At 44.9% G+C, this 22,133-nt stretch overlaps 1 protein-coding gene across 1 annotated transcript in view; it reads right to left on the bottom strand.

Annotated features, from left to right (window-relative positions):
• The window catches only part of NFATC1 (nuclear factor of activated T cells 1), a 108,981-nt gene that overhangs the window by 37,250 nt on the left and 49,598 nt on the right, over positions 1 to 22,133 (bottom strand). The window contains exons 7-8 of the mRNA XM_075705022.1: positions 9,111 to 9,166; positions 7,693 to 7,825 (exon numbers count right to left, since the gene is read on the bottom strand). Coding sequence (XP_075561137.1) covers positions 7,693 to 7,825; positions 9,111 to 9,166 — 189 coding nt within the window. The remainder of the gene's footprint in view (positions 1 to 7,692; positions 7,826 to 9,110; positions 9,167 to 22,133) is intronic.

The raw sequence follows: 22,133 nt of genomic DNA, 5'->3' as shown, positions 1-22,133 counted from the left end.
AGCTTTCTTTCAAAAGAAAGGGGCAAAATTCTTAAAAGGCACAATTCATTTTCCATCATAACACCTTATTAAATCCTACAGTGTTGAAAAGGATAAATCAAGTCCTGTGGTATGCCTGCTTGGGCTGCTCTACTGCTGCTCCCATGGCGCAGGACTCAGTTCCACCAGCTGGAGGTTTAACTGTGCACAGCGCCTAGGCTGCACTAGCCAAGGCTTTCTATGTAATTTCTGTCAGACATGTTAAAATTCACTGGTGTGAGGTCTTTTCTGACAATGCGACACAACATTACACCACCAGTGCTGACACTACTCCCACTCTCCCGACAAAAGCAGGGACTGTGGGCAGGGGTCCTGCAAGGCACCAGCATGGGGGCAGCCCGACGCTCCTCATCCCTGGCAGTCTGGCGGGAAGCTTTGCAGGGACGGGCTGGCACGAGGGCATCCTTACCGTGCCGGTCCTACCCCCAGATCCACCCTCTCCGGAGAAGGGTTTGGATCCGGCTGACCTCAGCCATCTCAGCTCTGACATGGTCTTTGTCTTCAGAGACAGATGCTGTCCCTCCAACAGCCAGCAAAACACATCCTTGCCTGTGCATTTCACCTCCAGCAGCTGCCACCACCACCACATCCCCTTTAGGATCAATCACTGGGCTAGATTAATTATGGTGATCAGCTACTTGAGGAGAACAAAAATAAACATCTCCTGTAATCCAGCCCATGTAATTCTAAACCCCGTTCTCCCTCACACAAGTTTTACCTTTTGGCTTTTAAGCTAATTGGAAGATCCTAAAGCCCCATGCTTGCTAACATATGCATGTGAAATCACTGGAAAGTAAGGGAGGGAGTCCTTGAATGCTCATGCAGACGGGTTCGCTGACTGAAACTATAGGCTGAGTTTTGTCATCTGAAGGGGAATATTTGAAAAGGGAGGTACTGCCAGAAGACAACTTTATGCACTGGAAGTTAAGTATTATGAGTGATCATTGCTGCTGTGATGGAGCCTGCTGGTCAGATAGCCAGGGGCTTCTATATAGTGCTCGTTCACCCCCGCCTATCGCAGGGACATCACACAGGTAATGGTCTTTCTTGGCCTTCCAGATGAAGATGGAGCACCGCATAGTGAGGCAGAGTTTTGCCTCTAAAGATCAAGATGACTGCATCTGCAGGTCGGATGCGGCTGGCTAGGCTCCGGCCAATGGCCAAAATGGGATGCCACCTGGATGAAGCATGGGCAGCTCTAGTGGGGACCCAGCAACTGGGAGCAAAAGCACCCAAGAGTGTAACGCCGGTGAGTGTAATGCGTGCCTCCTCTGCTCTGCCGCAGACCTCGTGTGGCTGCTGGAAGGGAGTGGAGGGGCTGATGCACCCAGCAATGATGAATTTTGTGATCCTCTTAAATGGAAACAGGACTCCAACAAAATCTCGCCTGCTTTTTGTTACTCTGTTAAATGTCAAAAGTAACAATCAACCACCTAGCAGCCAAAATGAAATAAACTGTAACGGCACATAGTGTGAAAATGAGCAACCGTGATTCGTATTTTCACCTACAATTGAAAAAAAATACCCTGGGGCCAACCTTTCCCCCCATCCCTCCTATTGCCCTGCCCTGATCTGCACAGGCTTTGTGGCAGCCAGGCTGCTCCCTGGGCTGGATGGAAACACTTCCAGCAGGTCCGAGGCTTCAGGCCTGGCTCGGCCACGCTCGATCCCCTAGCACACGGCCCCGGGAATGCGGCACTGACCTAAGGTGGGCCTGGGCGTTAACACACTCTACCTACTGACCTCCATGCCCCTTCCTGCAGCTCCCCAGGCTGGCTGCAAGGCGCTGCCCACTGTGGCACTGCCATGGTCATGTTGCATACGCTGCCCGTTACGGTCCTTTCACAACCTCGCACTGAATTGCGCCCCGCTTCCCCAACCGCCCTCAAATTACCACCATTTTGCAGACATGGCTAGGCTAATAATTTTGCCAGCCTCGAACATGAAAATTCAACAAATGCTCAAGAGGTGAGAGGTGTCAGGTGACGATCAGCAAAAGACGTCCTCTGTGTCACATTAGAGCGGCAAAGCTTTGCATCCTCATTTTATTGTTTTCTGCTAAGGCGGCCGATGTCACCTTTTAACTTAGAAAGTGAGCTGTGGGCGGAAGAGCCGAGGTGAAACAGAGGCATGGCTGCTCAATGCAATCACTAGAAAACTGCTGATTGTACTCATCTGTAGTGCAGGCAGGAGATAATTTTAGAGCAGAGGCAGGAAGTCAGGAGGATGCTGACAGCAATGTGCAGCGGGCACTGCTCACGCTTTTCAGAAGCACACCAAGAGCTTCACTTTCATAGAATCATAGAATGGTTTGGGTTGCAAGGGACCTTAAAGATCATCTAGCTCCACCCCCTTGCCATGGGCAGAGACACCTTTCACTAAACCAGGTTGCTCAAAGCCCCATCCAACCTGTCCTTGAACACTTCCAGGGATGGGGCATCCACAATTTCTCTGGGCAACCTGTTCCAGTGCCTCACCACCCTCGTAGTGAAGAACTTCTTCCTTATATTGAATCTACATCTACCCTCCTTCAGTTTAAAGCCATTACCCCTTGTCCTATCACTACATGCCCTTGTCAAAAGTCCCTCTCCAGCTTTCTTGTAGGCCCCCTTTAAGTACTGGAAGGCTGCAATAAGGTCTCCCCGCAGCCTTCTCTTCTCCAGGCTGAACAACCCCCAACTCTCTCAGGCTGTCTTCATAGGAGAGGTGCTCCAGCCCTCGGATCATTTTTGTGGCCCTCCTCTGGACCCACTCCAACAGGTCCATGTCCTTCTTATGTTGGGGGCCCCAAAATTGCACGCAGTACTCCAGGCGAGGTCTCACGAGAGCAGAGCAGAGTGAGAGAATCACCTCCCTTATGCTGCTGGTCACGCTTCTTTTGATACAGCCCAGGATATGGTTGGCTTTCTGGGCTGCAAGCGGACATTGCTGAGTCATGGTGGGCTTCTCATCAACCAACACGCCCAAGTCCTTCTCCTCAGGGCTGCTCTCAATCCATTCTCTGCCCAGCCTGTATTTGTGCTTGGGATTGCCCTGACCCATGTGCAGGACCTTGCACTCGGCCTTGTTGAACTTCCTGAGGTTCGCATGGGCCCACCTTTCGTGCTGCCATGCTGTAAACAACAATACTAAGGCACATCTAGTCACCACAGGCAGGCTCTCAGCACAGCTCCGTACCCGCAGATTCAAAGGACCTCCGTCCCCACCAAGTCACTTGTCTACGTGGCCGGGTTTTCAGAGGAGCTCAGCAGCCTGCGGGGTTGTGCAGGTGCCTACAGGGAGGCAAAGAAACTGCAGAAAAGCTGGCTCTACGAGTCAAGGATGTGCACATGGAAATCTGGCCCTACGGGTGGCGAAACACTTCTCAAAATAAAAGTTGCCCAGCATATCAACACCACTTTAATAAATACTAGAAGTAGTGAAATGATTTTTTAATAATGCTTTGACAATTAAGAAGCCTGACAGAAACAGAAACCGGAAACCGGAAATACTTTATCATCAACTCTTTGCAAAAGCGTATTTTTCATTCCAGTAAAAGAAACACACCAACTTTCCTTTTTCCATCTTATTAAATATTTCCTAGACAAACTAGACTGTCTTTGCTTAGTCAAATATCACTACTTGTCTAAATAAAATTCAGAGAAAAACTTTTCTGTGTTGACTGTTCTTGACATCAATATCCATTGGATAACAGAAGTCATAGAGAGCATTCGCTCCTATCTGCGAAAAGCAAGTTCTTGAACACGTTTCCTCTATTTTGATGTACCTACTTAAAAGAAATCTGAACAAACAGGAATCTAACCCTAACTAATCATTCAGTGTATTGTTTAAAGTCTTCTGAGCTGGAGAACTCCTTCAGCTTTCTTAGCAGTTGAAAGTACAGGATCTGGAACCACAGCATATATGCCTAATTGCTTGCGTGCTTCTTCAGCCTCTCCAGATTAGTTTATACCACAAATGCTACCGCTTACATCTAGTGATTTCAGAAGAGTATTCCTCCTGCTTGAAATGCATACATGGGCCAATGGTATAATAAATTCATAGAAGCAAAATGATATGCAGTCATAAACAGAAATGAAAACCAAGCGTTTTTCTAGAGGGCAGGGTTCACAAATGCAGGGTTCACCAATGGTTTTCCAAAATGTTCTGCTGCACATAATGGAGCCGCAGAGCACGCCTGCACAGAGCTGCAGCAGTGGAGGGACTTTAAAAACCAAATATCCAAGTGTCTGCTCATTGTGCTTTGCTCAGACTCCTGACTGCAGCATCCGGTCCTGCGCCTTCCTCCTCACATTCTGATGGGATGTGGCAATCCAAAACATATTAGTACTTACCATATGAGCTGCGGGAATTCACCTGTGCCAGAATGGTATGGAAACTACTTGTATTTCTGTGCCAGGCATGTCTGGGGAGGAGTCTCAAGAGCCTACAGACTGCAGGCTCCAGGACAAAACCGATATGCAATTGCTCAGTGATGCATAATATTGAAGCAATACTAAAAAAAATGACATTACGGTCATTTCTGTACAATATAGGCTAATACAGGATTTGGGGATTGCTCAAATTCAGCAGAACAGTAAATCAAAATTTCAATTAAAAGTGGATTACGAGTACTTAAGGTTTACAGTCTGTCCCAAGCCAAAGACTTAAGCAAGCCCGTTTTCCAGATCTTGGCTGTTATTTGTGAAGCCTCTACTTTCTGTTTTGTTTTGTTATTTAAACTTTTCATTTACAAAGCAGTAAGATTTTCATTTTTACAGCATTTTTTTTTTCTGAGGCAGGAACTTGTCTTCACCAAGTAAGTCCCTGCTCTGCAAAACACTTGAGCTAACACAGAGGAAAAAGTACAATCCTGCCATATCTCCGCAGCATGGGAGAAGCCTTACGGCGGCGAAACCGTAACACTCTGCTGGAGAGGGCAGCTTGTGCTGGCTGCATGTCACAGAGCTGTACTCCATGGAGACGCTATAGGACCATCCACGGGAGGTGGGATGAGTGAGGCCATGTGTCCCTGGATCCACTGGCTGTTTTCCCCTAGGGAATGAGGAGAAACAGGAGCTACAGGAAAAAAACCTCTATTGCTCTGTGGTCGGGGTGGGAACCGCACAGCAAGCCCACGGCTCTCCCACTGGTTGCATCGCCTGCGCGTGCCTACACCCACCCCAGGAGCACGGCCAGCGGGCTCACACAATATTTAAGCTTTAGTCCATATATGGTGTTTTGCTTTGGCACAGTCCAGTTGAGCTGTAAAATATATGTCTAATGTGCGTCATGCAGCTTTTAAAAGATCCCTCATGCAGAACTACCTGCAAAATTATGGTAGGCACTGAAATGTTAGCATTGTGACTAGTCCTAAAGCACAGAAGGAGAAGAAGCTTAGAGGATACCATCTGATTTGTGTAAAACCACATCTTACACTTGATGATCACTCTGACATTTGCTTGTCAAAAACCTACACCCTTCTGTGTTTGTGGAATTTGTTTAAACAAGAGACAAAGTGTTACCTGGACCAAAATAATGCTTATCTCCTTTACATTTTTTTACACTGATCACACGGTGCTTGTTGACTCAACTACTTTTTTCTTCATGATCTAAACTTTGGTTTTCTACAATATCTTGAAACATTAAAAGAATGATGTGTCTGAAATCAAATAAAGCAGAACATCCTAAAATGACTCCTAGAAATACAGCAGCATAAATGATTGATTCAGTCATTGTGCATAGTCAAGGTGATTGTATCTATCTTTGAAAGGCAGAATGGAAACAACCACCAGCAACATAAGGGCAAAACCTTATAGCTACAACACAGGCATAATAAAAACATACTATACTATTAATTCTGATGATTGTAGAAGCACATTCACTCTTAACACTGAGAGTTTGCAAAGAACGTAAGATGTTTTTCAATTACCTATATGCACATATACATATATATTAAGAGAATGTGAGTGGAGAACCAAACAGGAATGGGGGGAAAGTATATTTACTATTCAATAACTGCTTCCCTTTCTCCTACTCTGGTGTTGTATTTTTTCTTTCAGGTTTCCCTACACTGAAACAAAAAGATTTCACAGGAATTTAAATCAGTACAGCAGACTAAACAAGATTCCCAATGTTTTCAACAATTACCATAATTAAAGATGTCTTTGCAGAATAAAGCCTAGGCTGGTTCTCTGTTGCCTGTCACTAGGTAGCTATTCCCATCGCTTCACATCAAATGAAACATCGTATGTTTCAAACTCAGAACGGTGGTAACATAAACCAATGTTGCAGCAGTGAGTACTATTCACAATGGTAAAAAATGTAAAGGCTAGAGAGGAAAGATGCTGCTTAATAAACAGCAGTTAACAACAGGCATGTATTTGAAATAATTATGAGGGTAACTTGGGTGGCAAGGCAATACCTGTTGGCCTCTGCAACAGATTTTTGTTGCTGAGAAGTGTTGTGCAAGAGAATAACAACTCTTTTTCTTTCCAATTTAAGAGATGAACAGTCTTTAAATATACACAGACACACCCACTGGGGATGAAGTTTGCATAAGTAGGCTGATTCAGTGAAGCATAGCTATGCAGCACATATACAATGAGCAGTTGCCCATGTTAGGCTTCCTGTACTTTTATTTTAAATTAAAGTGCTGATAAAAGTCTGCAGTGCTTGCCAGCTAACTAGGTGAAATTCCAAATGTGTATTTTCTGGGATTTCACCTGGAAGGAGTTGACAGGTCTCTTCAAGTCATGTGACATGACTCAAGTATTGCTTTGTGGGAATTTCCTTCAGAAAGACTATTTTCACTTAGAAAGTCTACAAAAAAGCATGAACCTAATAATTTTTCTAATTCCTCTTCCTTCCAAAACAGTAACAACAAAACAACCACCCTTTTTTCCTACTTTCCCCAAAAAAGTGTTCTCAGAAGAGCCATTTCAAATTAAAAAAAAAAATCTAAATTTACTTGCTATTAAAATCTTCATACAAGCCTGCTTGGAATTCAGCTAGCATGAATACTTTATTGTCACTTCACAGCCACCAATATAAGCTTCCAAAATAAATTGGCACATGTGTTTCTGAACATTTCCTATTATGAAGCATTTTGTATGGAGCACTCTGATCTCCATCCACATTGTGCTTTTCATGGCTACCCAAGAGTGGCATCAGCTTGGAGTGCTATTTTCACCCCTCACAAGACAGTGAGGTGCAGGATGACTAGAAGGAGAATCCCCACACCACCTCCAGCTCAGAGCCCAGCACGGTTACAATGGTGTGGTGCAAATTCAGAAGTATTATTCAAATGCAATGTACCCTCTGGACCACAAAGTCAGACTGAAGGTTGACAGCAACCTAGCAGAGAGCTCAGTGCATTCACAATTTGTGGCTACACAAGTAAGTTTGTATTGGGGCTCTTCAGCTCCCAAAAGCAGAAAAAGTCCTTGTTCCAACAGGTCTCTGCCACCAATACAAAAGGAAATAATCTGCAGAGAAGGTCCCTGCAGAGAGAAAGGCAGCTCTCATGGTTTGATCCTCACTCTCATTTTATGACACCAGGTATACCTCCAAATTACTCAGGTTACTAAATAACTATCAAAGCCATGTATCTTTCTAAGTAATCATCACTATCTCTCATTTTTACTAGCAGAGGTAAGGAATATATTTTGTTACCATTAGCAGGAAGATAGGTGAAAAGCTGGTACTGGCTCCTCTTTCTCTTTCCATTGCAGACATAGAAGTTGACCTGAACAGGGCTGGTAATTCTCTGATTGCGGAAAGGTGGTATCTCAACCACCAACGAATTCTGCAAAAACAACAAATCAGAAAGTCAAGGCATGACTAAGGCAGTCGAGCTGTACAATAGTATTCACATGTTAATCCCGAGAACAAGGTGCCCAGGCTCACAAGGAGGAACACACTCTCTGCAGGGGAACTGGTGGGCTTCGTGGGCAGGGATGGCCTCCCACCACCCCCAGTGTCCTCCATGCCAAGGACTCCAGAAGTAGGGAAATAAGATTTTAGCACAGCTCAGGTCTTTACAGAATCACTAGGCTTCACCTCTTCCCTTTGGACAGCAAATATGATACTGCATATGGACAAGGCTCTATCCCTCCTGCCCCTGACAAGAATCTGTGACCACAATCAAATCGTGGTCTATAACTCAGCGGGAAAAAGCACACCACTCGGCTGGCAGCTCATCCCCAGTATATCTCACCCTAACACAAATTCCTTTCAAAGGAGAATTAGGATAGGCATATGATAATTTAAATATTTCTGTTTTCCAGAGTGAAATGTTTTTTCATATAACAACTCAAACAGTTTTAAGCATGCTAGTTTCTGCGAATGGGAGCTCTAGTGCTACAGGAAGAAGGGCTAGAGAGTGTGTAGATGATCTGCCACTGTCAGCAACCAAATCCTCCAGCACAGGGCTAAGGAACGACTTAGCTGCTAGGGCATCAGCTTACACAAATGCACGGTGAAATCTGCTATGACCATCAAAACCTCCCTTGGCACTTTTTGAAGGAATAAAAGGGAACGCTCGTCTTAGCATTTGGCCTGCATTCAGCTGAGGTCTTTAAATTGTTTGCCTGCATGTCTCCAGCAGGTTTGCAGCTAACAAACTGTTGCATATTCCTGCAGAGGTGGAATCGTGGCTTTATTTCCCACTTAGAGTCATGGCTGAGGGAGCCACACTACTCCAACCATGGGGCTGATCTCCTGTGAGGGGACTCACATTTCTTCTGCCACGGTAGACGAAAGCCAAGGAAAATGATCAAAAATTGCTTTGGGAGCAGAGGGGAGAACTGACCCAGCAAGACAGAAGATGAGCAGACGGGGCTGGCCCATCTTGGACAATGAAAAAATATTTTCCAAATGGTCTCTCCTACTTTCGGGATAGCTTCCAATGAAGGCTTTTTACCCCACACTCCCATTAAAGAAAGATTTCCAGGAGGGGAGGCCTAAGTACTTGTTCTGTTTCAGTGGGGAGACACAGTGCCAAAGGCTTGGAAATCCCTCTTTAGTAACAGTGCTGGAGAAGGCAATATATATTTTTCATCTTGATGTTAAAATATTTAAGGCAGACTTACTGGCTTGCACATTTCTTTGTCGGTTTTGGCTTCCATTTCCCACACATGGTGACCATCTAAAAGACAAAAGAAAAAGATATCTAGTTCCGTCCTTTTTTCCTCTCCCAAGCCTACAAAAGAATGACTTCTGAAAAAAAATCTCTTTGAAGGGGCACTGCATATATGAAAAACAGCTCTCAAAATGCATTGACCAAGCATCGCCCAGCCACGAGGCCATCTGGGTAACCCGCAATGGGAGTCCACTTAGCTTTTTTGAAGGGGGGAACCACAATCCAGAGTGCATGATACTGTGATGGGGAAAAGCCACTGGGAGTTTATTCCGCCACTAGTTTGGACAAAATATGCAACTGTTCTATACCTTAGTTTCCCAAACTTTCAGACAAAAATATTGCTACCTATGAGGCCTTTTGATCACTACCTATGCGGCAAGTCATATTCAACATTAATATTAAACAAAACAAAACAAAACAAGTAGTATTAAGGAAGCTCCTCAGCCATGCAGTATTTCATTTTAATGTACTCCTAGTCTGGCTTGTGATAATTCTGCTGCATGGATCAAAAGGCAAGGCCATAGGCTGGGAAACACAGCTTTTGACTCCATTTCATAGTTGGTTTAGCTCAGCTACAGCGGACCCACCTACAGTTTTCTGGAGCTGCTTCTAGTGGTGTGTTGGGTCCTCCTAATTGACTGTATTTCTGTTTGCAAGCAAACATAGATTTAAGCCATAGCTACCACTTTTTCTGGGGATCTGTCTTTTGGAAGAAATTGGGTTTGTCTGGTGATTTTTCCTGTGCCTCGCTGATACCGAAGTCACTGGTCAATAACAGGGTTTTTTTTCTTCCTTGTGGCTTCAAAGCTCAACAGCAAAGAAATTAGAAAAATAATACAAAATATAAGGTTTCCATTCTGCAGGCCCAGAAAAACACAAACGTGTACGAAAGGCCACAAGCAGACTGCTGTCTAAGTTGGGCAGCGGGGACACATGCAGCTTCATGAGTCCTACCATTGTCAGATGTCACCGGAATGAAAGGGAAAATGAGACTTTATGTCATCTCTTTTGTATATTTATTGCAGCATCGGGACATGCAAATGCAAATATTAGCTATTTTGAACTTCATCACATAGACGTGGGCCTGCCTTAGAAAAACAGCTCTAAGCAAGGTAAAAGAGTGAATGCACTTTTTCTTCTCTCTTCGCTTTCATAGCCAGGATGGAGGTGACGCATTTAGAACTGCCTGATTTATTACAAATGTCTGTAAATAATATTTTTGTGTACAGCTGTCCTACTGTGAAAGGAATGCTGCTGAGACTAGCCCTGGCAATTGTTTTAATGTCCAAAACCCCCTTCTTTTTAATGTATGGAAAGAAGTGCAACGTGAAAGCTGCAGCACAAATAGCATAGTGGATTTGGCAGGTCTTTCTGTAGGAAACAATTAGCAGTTCTATCATTAGTTTCTTCCTACATTTTAAATTGTGATGCTGGAAAAGGAATCCCTTTAATTGGTACTGCCACGTTCTGCTGCAGGGAGAGAAGGAGCAGCCAGACCGTGCTCGAGTCTCCTCAACGATGCTTTTTGAGAGCGCCAGAATTGAAGCAGACTTCTTGGGAGGACTGGCAATCCCTTCACAATTTATTCAACAGATGCTTCCCCTGAGCTGTCAGGAGAAAAAACCTGACTGAAATTCGGCAAGCCAGGACGCATCCCGTGTCTGGGAGCAGCCTCCTTTATCTCCTGCCCCCTCCCTATAGAGCCCCCGTAGCCCTCCCTTCCCCGCCCCCTCCCCCCCCCCCCCAGTTAATTCAATCAGTTGTAAAAGTAACACAACACCGACACTCACACGTTTTGCGAAGTCTAGGAACTTCTGCTTTGTAAGGGGTTTGTTGTGTGTTATTTTTAAATCTAGAGTCGTCCAGACTAGTAGTTAACATGTGTTCAATTTGCCTTTGTAAACGGATTACCAGAAGTTCAGGTTTTTTGATACGTTTAATTTCTGCTTTGCAAGACGAATGATCTGATTCAGGTTTCTGTTTTTTATTTCCTGCCAATACTTCAGTAAAATTTAAAACGACTCCATCTCTAGCTAATCTTTCAATTACTTCACGCAGCACTGCCTTTATGCACTTTTGAAATTTTTATGATGACAAAGAGAGTTTGTTCAGAAACATCTTAAATGCTGTAATCTAAACTATTAGGAAAATAAAAATCCAGAGCCGTGGCTCGTCTTTGGAAGCTAATAAGAACAATACGGGTTTCGCTCCAAGAAAGTCCCTTGAGACTGTCCAGACCATCGCAGCTCAGTGACTGAGTGGAAGGGGAAGAGAGGGAAGAAGTAGGAATAGACAACTCATTAACAGCTAGTGACATTTGATTTAACAAAAACACATGGAGGAAAAGTTGTTATGAAGCAGAGACCAAAAAAAAAAAAAAAAAAAAAAGAAGACAATTCCTCATATTACGTCTGGTGAACCAAGAGGGAAATCTCAACGCCCACGGACTGGGACCAGCTCCAGGAGGGAAACCTTAGACCACTACGTCAACCTCTTACAGTAAACATGTTTTGCAGGTTTATACAGTTCAGCTGAAATTAAAAAAAAAAAAAAAAAAAAAGCGAAAGGAATAATGGCTCCGGAACGGTTTGTGGGAGCCTGAAGCATCAAGACAATCCGCCTGCACCGGAGAAAACGGTTTTGCCCCCAGTGCCCATATGCCGGGGACCCCGGCGAGCAGGCGGGATGCCGCCTCCTGTCAGTGTGTGCTGGAGGAGCGAGGGCTGCTCGACCACAAAAGTTTCCATTGTACGCCTGCCACATCTGCAGCAGCCCGCCTGGTTCGGGGCCCGAGGCAACTCCCTCCTGGCCGCCAGCCAACCAAAGTACACCAGAGCAATTTATACCTTTCCAAAATGCAAATAATTCAAATTACAGACATAACACAAAGCTGAAGCAGACACATTTCAGGCATTCCCGTTAAAGTTTACTCTCTGGAATTACCGTACCCAAATGGGCAGTTGTTATACAGGGACGGGGCTGGGGGGGAGATGGAGGCAGGAGAGGAAGGAGGAGGCAGGGAGGAAAAGGGAGAAAACGGCTTTTCCAAAGGTCTCATTTAATTCCTTTTCATTTCGCTATTTACTTTTACCAAGTAATAAGAAGTATCTTCTCCAAACCAAATGCCTGGCTTTGTTTTGGCGTTTTTAAGATTTATAGTGCAATATTTTGAACAGAAAGACATCTCTTTATAGAGCTAAAAAGTTGTGTCAAGGTATTATAATGGATTTGTTTTATTTTGCGGGTTTTTTTTACAAAAGGGAAATAAAACCAAAACATCTGAGCACAGAACCGCAGTGCAAAAGCCCTGCAGAGACCCCAGAGGAGTGCCCCACTCCCCCGGTGCCAGCAGCAGCAGCCAGTTGACCCGACAAAGCCAAGGCTTCACCTGGGGACCGGTGCCAAGGGCTGGAAGAAGGACCCTGGAACCCTCCTCCTCCTCCAAAGAGGCAGCGCAAGAGCGCGGCAGTGCCGGGGGAGCAAGAAACCTCCCCTCCCGCCCCTGTTTCTCACGGGCTCTCCGACTGCACCGGGGCTCGGCGCTGCACTGACAGGTGGCCATCAGCGCTGCCGCCAGCTGAAGACACCGGGTTTTGTCAGGAAGCCTGACATTTACAGACCAATCGCTGTTATTTATAGCCATCCCTGCTTCGGGTGCGCTTCACCACCACCCGCTTCAGACTTTTTTTTTTTTTTTGATGCTGTGACACTCAGAGCACCTGGGATTGCTAATGACGAAAATACCGCGAACCTACTGCGTTACGTGGGGTGGATTTTCAGCTTTGCAAAGCATAAACACCCTGTTTTAACATGCGGCAGCTGAACGGTGAATGGGCCTTTGTAGTCTGCTCTTATCAGCTGCTCGCTCCAGCGGTAAAGGAAACTGCGCACAAGTCCAGAAGTAAAAATACTCTAATTCATCAGGGAATTCCCTGCAGTATGAGTCACTGAACGGCTTCCCCACCACACCCAGCTACAAGATTTCCACATAAAAAGGCACTGTAGAGGCCTGTTTTAACACAGGAGCAGCGCTAAAAAGTAGTTGTGTAAACCTAGCGGCATCAGTTATTCACACTTAAAGCCTAGCAGACCACGACATACAGATTTTCTTCATGGAAGAGCAACACAAAGAGCTGTAAAGACTTTCCAAAGAAATTTTTCTACCATCTTCCCATCCTCGCTGCCCATCAGGACAGATCCCCCAGGGTTTCCAGGGCTGGGTTTACCTTCGTACCCCAGGGAACTGCAAGCATAGTTCCAGGGGTTCGCAAGCTCACAACGGTCAAACCACCAGTGTAACTTTCATTACAGACCGATGGATGGCAGAAAGGGGAAAGAATATACAGCACCAAAAAAACCCCAAGCCTGGAAACTCAGGAGGGTATAACATCTGGCAACCACTTAAAACTTGCCGCTATGAAACGGGCATAATGGGAACGTTCAGATATATTTAAGTGATTTCACTTTACTACAGGAGGTTAAAATAGTCTATATTCTTTAGTAGTCCTGTGTTCACTTGACATACGAGAAGAACAGACATTATCTAGGATTTCACTGCCTGTACAGAGTTTACATTCTATACTCTTCCAGCCTCCGGCTCAACAGAGTTTGACTGCACTGGCTGGACTGTAAATCTGTATTTATATTCATATATTGCAAATAAGATGGTGAAACTAGCTCTTGCCCTCCCAAAGGAACCCACCACTTGATTAATGTGTTGTGAGATCACCCTAAACAATAATGCCTATATTACATCCCAGATTACTTTAACATGTCCACAACAGGCAGGGCACAGATGCAATGCAGAATGATAATACAGTGTAATTTTGAGGTGCTCTGCAAAGGCTGTCTACCTTCCTATTTGGCCCTGTTAATGCATATTCATATCCCTTAGAGTGAAGGATTTGCAAGTTTTCAATTTGCACCCCAACCCCTTTTCCCTCGGAAGTACACTCACAGCACTGAGATGACTGATCTGTGAACAGGTCTGCAAGGAAAGGATGAGTTTCCAGCCAGAGAAGAGGATGAAGACTTAGGCAAAGTCTTGTCATTCAGACTTAAGAGTCATCCAGTTTTTTACAGAGATGGTATCAGCTTGCAGGCGCAGGGCAGGCTGGGCCAGGTCTGTGCCTGGGCTGGCGATGAGAGAGGCGAAGAGGCGGCTGCGTTGCTTGGAGGAGAGCACTCCCCACGCCAGTCTTGGGCACGACCCACTGGCGCTGTCTCACCTGCTGGTGGGTATGCATTGGCATGGGTGTACTAGTGCTGGAATTTGCTCCAGAGGCAGCCTTTCTGATCTGGGGATGCCACAAGGAGCTGGGCACTCTTCTAGGCTGGTCTTGCAGGTGTCTTGTTGTGAACAACGTTTCCCCAGCTGGACACCAGCAAGCCCACCTGTGGGTGGGAGTCTATGCCTGTGTTTACAGTACATTTTAAAGACATTTACAAAGGACAGGCTATAAGGATGAACCAACACCACCCAAGCAGTATGCCATGGGATGTACAGGGAAGATGGGGCAGGAAGAGAGCAAGAAAACATTCAGAATGCAGAGGGAGCGGAAAATAATTATCTGCAATGTAAGCGGCCAGGACCTTTCTTTTGACTGCCTCAATGGCACTTGACCTTCCTGAGATCCGCCATCTCGTAGGGCTCTGTGAGATGCCTCCCGGTCACGCGTGTGCCCAGAGCCACCTGCAGAGCAGCTCCACCTCCTGCCACTGCTCCCGCTGGTGCCATGGCCTGCCTGCTGCCAAGTACCTCGTCTCATCCCTGTCTGCCTCTCCAGCCACCTTGACCTCCCCTTTGCTCTTCCACTACTTTTGCAATGAGACCACACGGCTGGTCTAAATTTCACCTACTTTATTTCCCTCTTCCTTGCCAGGAAGACCCCAGCTGTTCTTCTCTGCCCTCCCCACAGCCTACTGTCCTGCTACAGAGACTTCCCCCATAACTTTGCTCCCCGTCCCTGGCATGTCTTCTGGCATGCATCAGTCCACGCGCAGCAGGGTTCATGCATAACTGACCTATTTGTATTTCCACATCAAAGCTGCTGTATTTGTTTGTGTCTCCTCATAAGCATTTTTGCAGCATATGGATTTTGTCCATTCCTTCAGCTATACATTTTTGCAGTATTGAGCTGAATATTACGTAGACTTAGGTGTGTCTGTCATGCATATGATGCTCTCAAATTACTTTTTCTTTTTTACCTTAAATTAACAATAAAAAAGTCATGCAGCAACCAGGTGATAAAAATCCAGTACAGACTGTATCTTACAGTACTTTGGCATCTGTGCCAGACATGCGCTTCCTCTCTTGTTGCTCAGCTGGGCAAGCCAAAAGCTGAGGGACTCGCCTCTTTAGCTGCTTTTACCACAGTATGTCTAACAGACTTAATTATTCTGAGTTCAAGTGCTTGCAAATGAACTGTAATTTTAGCCCAGGTAATTAAAAGGAGGCACTGTGCTGACAACTGACTGATCGGGGTTCATTTTGAGCCAAAACCATTGGAATGACCTGCCAGATCCTATTTTCAGCAGAATGGAAGCTGGTTATGCAATTTGTGCTCTGTGGCACCTCCCCCTATTCAAATTACCGTTGGTCTGAGGGTTTTATTTAATAACTCTCAGTAATTCCAGGTCTAAGACACTCAACTTCCAAGTAAAATGGCAGCTTGACAGCCCTGCAAAATCCCTCTAGAGCAGGCAGGTCAAACCATGCACACCCAGCACAGCCACCCACCAGCAGTCATGACAATACTTCACTGTCTTTGGCTACATTTGTGTTATCTCCCTCTCTTCACAATTTTACTTTCCTCTGGGAACCTCTAGTAGGCTGAACCTGTGACTTTGCAGCTGAAACTGAGTAAAATATTCCTGGTTCATCTTCTCCAGTCTAATCTGTCTCATATTTTCTCACAGACTATTGGAGTAACAAACCTCACAGCCAGTTTAAACCAAGTTCCAAATTTTCCTTCCATGAACAATTCTTTTCCTCTACTACTTCTGTGCTTGATGCCAACACCACCACCTGTACTACAGCTACTCCTACTTCTTTCTCATCTTAAGATGTAAGTTTGATCCAAATGCTTTACTTTCTTCCTTCTTGATTATTTTTTAAGACACAAACTCTTCATTTTATCTATATGGCCACAAATTCTCATCTTCCAGAGACATTCCATTATGGCAACCCCTCATGACTTTTTAGCAGAGTCTAAACAGTAAGCTTTTGAACGGCATTTTTATTCTTCCATCTCATTGTCCCCCTCATGTCCCTTTTCTTGTTTCTCTTGTCCCTTTTCTTGTTTCTCTTGTCCAAGAAGGTCAGGCTCAATCTTAGAGGTCCCTCCTCCTCTCCTCTGATTATCTGCCTTGATGTCAGCTTCCCTGCAACAAGGCACACCTTGGAAATGTCTTACCTCTCTATTACTCTCTTCAATGTCATTGTACTTTCTTCCACATTGCTCTTGAAGGTGTAATGTTACTCTCTCAACAGACCTAAAAGGAGCATGCCCCTCTTCCCTCAGCTCTCTCCACTCTTCTTGTGATGTCCACCTGAGACATGAACCAACTCTTAATGATGTCAGGGAAGTAACAGGAAACAAGGAGTTGTGCTTTTTCAAAAGATGTAGACGATTCAAAAATTAAGTACTTCAGAGGTATCCCCTTGTATTGGTTTATGTGGCAAGGTTTTGGTGGCAGTGGAGCTGCAGGGGTGACCTCTGTGAGAAGATGCCAGAAGCTGCCCTCATGTCAGCCAGAGCCAGCTCCCGCCAGCTCCAAGATGGACCCGCCGCTGGCCAAAGCTGAGCCCATCAGCAAAGCTGGTGGCACTTCTCTGACAATGTATTTAAGAAGGGGTAAAAAATGCTGCGCAGCAGTTGTAAGAGAGAGGAGTGAGAATATGTAAGAGACACAACCCTGCAGACACCAAGGTCAGTGAAGGAGGAGGGGCAGGAGGTGCTCCAGGTGCTGGAGCAGAGGTTCCCCTACAGGCCATGGAGAAGACCATGGCGAAGCAGGCTGTCCTCCTGCAGCCCATGGAGACAACCACACGGAGCAGGTATCCACCCTGCAGCCCAGGCAGAGTTCGTGCTCCTGGAGCAGGCTCCTGGCAGGAGCTGCGGCCTGCGAAGAGGAGCCCACGCAGAAGCAGGTTTTCTGGCAGGAACTGTGGCCGTGGGAGGGACCCACACTGGAGCAGGGGAGCAGCACCAGGCAGAAGGAGCGTTAGAGAAGAGCTGTTATGGACTGACTGCAGCCCCCATTCCCCTCCCCATGCCCCTGCACCACTCGGGGGGAGGAGGTAGAAGCTGGGAGTGAAGGAGTGAAGTTGAGCTTGGGAAGGGAGGAGGGGGTAAAGGTGGTTTTTAGTTTTGCCTTTGTTTCTCACTATCCTACTCTATTTTTAACTGGCAATAAATTGTCTTCCCCAAGCGGAGTCTGTTTTGCCTGTGACTAACTGGTAAGCAATCTCCCTGTCTTTATCTTGACCTATGAGCTTTTTCATCGTATTTTCTCCCTGTGTCCTGTTGAGGAGGGAGAGTGAGAGAGCAGCTTGGTGGGTACCTGGCAGCCAGCCAAGGTCAACCCACTCCTTTCCTCTACTGTCTTTAGGCACCGATTGCTTCATTAGACTCTCAGCTTTCTGGTAAGGGCTGTGAATTCCTGTGTGTTTGGACAGAGGGTCCTACTGGAACAGCAACAGTAAAAACTATTTGAAATCTTCTGTTAGTTATAAAAGTTCAGAGACAAAGCTTTGACTGCACAGATACAGCTGCTTGAAGCCACTTAGTCTGGCAAAGACATGAAAGAAAAAACTTGAAGCATTCAGTCACAGTTTCTATAATAATTAAAAATTTACAGGATTACTCAGACAAGTGACTTTTAACTAGAGACCACATGGTTATTCCTTATTTCTCTGTTGTCCCCAGTAAGTATCTGTGATTGATTGATCTCGTTCTTCCCTGTGAAAACAACACCCTGGATGAGGCTTGTTGCCGCTGATACCATCTCATGCGTATGGCTGCTGTCCCGCTCTGCCTTCGCCATTCCCTAGACTAAACAGCCAGGAAAAACTGAAATGTGCTGACATTTCCTACAAGCTACATCACTACTCCTGCATGTGCGTGAAAGGGTTCCACCATCAAATGACTCCACCATTTGATGACACTATTTGCCCAAGGATATCTATTTCTGGGCAGTGGCCAGAAACCCCTTCAGCTATCAATATATCTCTAGGAAATAGGTTCAAGTGACCTTCACATGAACTCCGTTCTCCCAACTTGTATGCCTTTGAAGTTTCCAGTTTATCTAGTTTCCAGAATTTTTAACCTCACTGCGCATGAGTCAGCGTGCAACCGCTCACTGCCAACTGGAACGTGTGTTCTGAACTTGGATAAACAGACAGAAACAAAATTGTGTAGTATCTGTCCATCTGACTAGAGGGGGAAAGGGAGTTTTGCCACTTGCTTATTTATTATGTGAGCTACAGTATGATTACCAGTGTGAAACATGACCCCTTTTTGGCCAGTTGCCCCTCAAACTGTGACTGCTACTGGCAATGGAAAGAGCAATGGAAAGATCTCTGAGAATGTAAGATCTTTTACCAAATGGAGCTCTGCCAAGACTCAGGTCACCCGTCTCCCCGTCACATCACATCACATCATGTCAAAACAGACTCCAACCCCTGAGCTCCAAGGTGTAGCTGAGTCAAACCAAAAAGCCCACACGCTTCCCCAACGCATCCGTTCCATCCACATGCCGCTCAAATGTTTCGTCAACACATAATTTTCCAGAACTTTTTATAAGTTCTCCTGCAGCTGAAACACTGCACTTGAGTTACCTGCCATACAACAAGGTATCTTTTGCTCACACAACATACAGGAAACAGAACTGAATTTCTCAGGCTGACATTTGTACCTTAAAGCAGCAACTGATTGATTCTAACCTTTGCCAGAGACAGTGAAATTTGAGAGGAACAAAAAAACCTGTGAAATGCTTGAGTGGACACTTAAATTCATCCAGCTTCCTTCTTTTCCATATCACATTTACTTTGTGCAAACATTCAGCTGACCAAGCTTGACCACACGTCTAATGGGAGGCAAACTGTAAGTTTTCCCATCTGAAACACTTACAGAAAAATGTGATTTCCTTTGGCATATACACCAAAAAATTTGGTGATTTCACCCAGCTATCTTTCATCTGCTCTAGTATAACTATTACCATGCCACGTCAGTGCCTTCATGTTCTAAGAGCAAAACCTGTTCCAGCAGGGAAAAGAACAGTTTTGACAGAAAAACCCATTTAACAAAATAAAAACAACATCAGAATGAACAGTTTGAACCAATAACTAAGCGTGACAAACTTCAATTCTTTGAAAATATTCAAAAAGAGAAAAATCCCTGAAGGAAATGTTGCTCAGGTGCTGTTTATTTCTCTGTCTTTCAGGAACTTGAGTTTCAAAGGCTTTGGGCACAATAGCTGAGGATATTATGCAATTAGGCTACAGAGTGTGTAGGTGCTAGGATCACTGTTGATTTGAAGGCTGAGTAATTAACAACATGTTCAAAACCACTGAAGTCCATAAGCCCGGAGTTACTCAGATACTGCGTTTCAAATTGCAAACTCTATTAATGTCCATCAAAGAGAGTGATGCATCTTCACGGAGAGGCATTTGTCACAAGGAAGCTCAAATGCGGGCCTTTGACCAGGACAAAATGGCCCTCAACATTAACAGCCCAGAATCAGAATTTCAAAGTCAGTGTTATTTGAGAAACTAATCCTGTAGTGAAGTTGGGTGTTACGTTTCTGCCTTTTTGCTCTTTAAAACTCTTGCCTTGAGCTCTGGTCACTAAGCACAAAACCAAAGAAATGGGCTAGGAGCTCTAACTTAATGAGTGGAAACTCAACTGAATGATAATTAATAATAATATACCAAATATCCATTTCTTCCCATAGATTGCAACTTGCTAATAATGAAGATTTCAGTCAGTTTAACCTGATCTCTTAGGTATGTCTAGACTTGGCCAAATCCATGAAGTCCAGAAATACTTGAGCTAGTTCCAGTGCCAAAACCATTCTAGCTACAGGAGCAAGGAGCAATTTTTGAGCAAGGAGCAGTTTTCGGAGTAGATTAACTCTTTCAGATCTTAGTGTGAGACTCTTGCTAAACCCCGAAATATCTTGGGCAACTCTACAACATCCTAGAGCGTGCCAGGAAGACATAACTTTCCCGTGCTTTGGTGCTTGGGATATAGGCTCTGTGTCTCATCAGTGAGCTTTCACTCATCAGTTATAGGAAACGTTGTGAACTGAGTGAAGAGAAACTCGGATTTTTCCACCGCACTCAGTTTTATAGATCACTAATCATAATCTGATATACTAGGAGCCAGCAGTCTGGTCATTTCTGTTAGGTTTTTGTGCTGCTTTGTGTTTAGTAACTCACCTTACCTTCAGAAAACTAGCTTTGAAAACAAATACACAGTGTTCGCAGTTGTTACCAAAAAAAGGTAGCTGACATAGATCATCCTTAAAACATACTCTCCAAACACCTCTGCATTTTCTGAACTTCCCTCAGATTTTTGTTGCCTGGTACATTTATAATCTAGACATTACATTAAAAGTTTTAAAAAGATAAGTAAATAAATCAGTGTCTTTTATTACAATTTCATAATTATAATTATGTGCTCTTGCAGATCTGTGTGTTAGACAGGAGATATTTTGTCCCTCCTAGCCAAAGACCTCCTCCCATAGCTATCAAACATCAACCTCATGTCAGCCACTTTTGTAACTAAAACGCACACCTTGTCTCCACAGTGAATACCAGCATACAGACATCAAGGGCCCTTGCTGGTAAGAAGTTGCAAACTTTTTTATATTTTAGGAAGTACTAATTCTTCTGATGAAAACCAGATTGGTACTCGACGTCCTAAACCTAGCACCCAACAACCATGACACGCAGACTGACAAGACCCTTCTGAAACCCAGGAAGAGAAAAGTATGACTACAGAGTGACAGAAAGTGAAAGAAGATAAGAAAAACAATTATTAGTGTAATTTGTAAGAGACAAAGTCATCGTGGGACACCCCAGTCTAAGGAAATTCTGAATTTAAGAGAGTGAACCTCTCAAAGCACACTCAGCATTCACATTTTTACTACCACTAGGTTTCTTGGACGGTCGTTTTATACCATCGTTCATCACTGGAAAATATGGTGTGATGTGCGAGCAATAAAACATCGACCAAAATCCCATAAAATAAGGACTCATTTCAACACATGAGAACTTTTTTATGGTACTGTAAAAGGCTTGAGCAAATTTTAGTCCACTTCTGAACAAAGTCGTTATTTATTCAAAGGGGTGTCTTCTGCCTGCGTGCTGGACCACACCGTGAGGGGTTCTCCTTTCAGAGGAGGTCCTCACAGCACTCCTCCCACGGTCCTTTGAGTGCGCCTTGCCTTCACCCCTCGGCTGCCTCATTCCTCCTCTGTGAGATGCAGAGTCGCAGCACTGCAAAGTACGTTTTGCTCTGTTTCATATGCCTCTTGGCTGAAAAGCAGCCAGTAACGGGTTAAACTGAAAGCACCAAGCCGCTGCCTCCCCGGCTGAAGGATTGATTTGATCATTCTTCAGGGATTCCCTCTTGTATGAGTCACTGCTCAGACAGACTCCCCACGAAAGGAGGCCAGGATAATGCCATTCCTCCAGAGACTCCAACAGCTGAGGGCTAGCCCTGAAGTCGGAAAGCTTGGGACTCACGCTTGGAAAAACATTCAGCGGACCACAATGCACTAGGCAGACTTAAAGAAATTATTCAGACAGAAGGGAGGGAAAAAAAAGGCAAACAAAAAGTGTTCTCAAACTCTTTGCGTTAACCAATTAAGTATGCAGACTAGCATGAATTAGATGAGCTCCCGGAGACTGCCTCCTGGCTTGGCGACTCTTTCTGAGTGAGGACTGAAGACATGAGCTCATGTA

The sequence above is a fragment of the Pelecanus crispus genome, chromosome 2 (assembly GCF_030463565.1).
Source record: "Pelecanus crispus isolate bPelCri1 chromosome 2, bPelCri1.pri, whole genome shotgun sequence".
NCBI lineage: Eukaryota > Metazoa > Chordata > Aves > Pelecaniformes > Pelecanidae > Pelecanus > Pelecanus crispus.
Note: the sequence above shows the minus strand (reverse complement) of the source record. Positions and strands in the feature narration are given on the sequence as shown.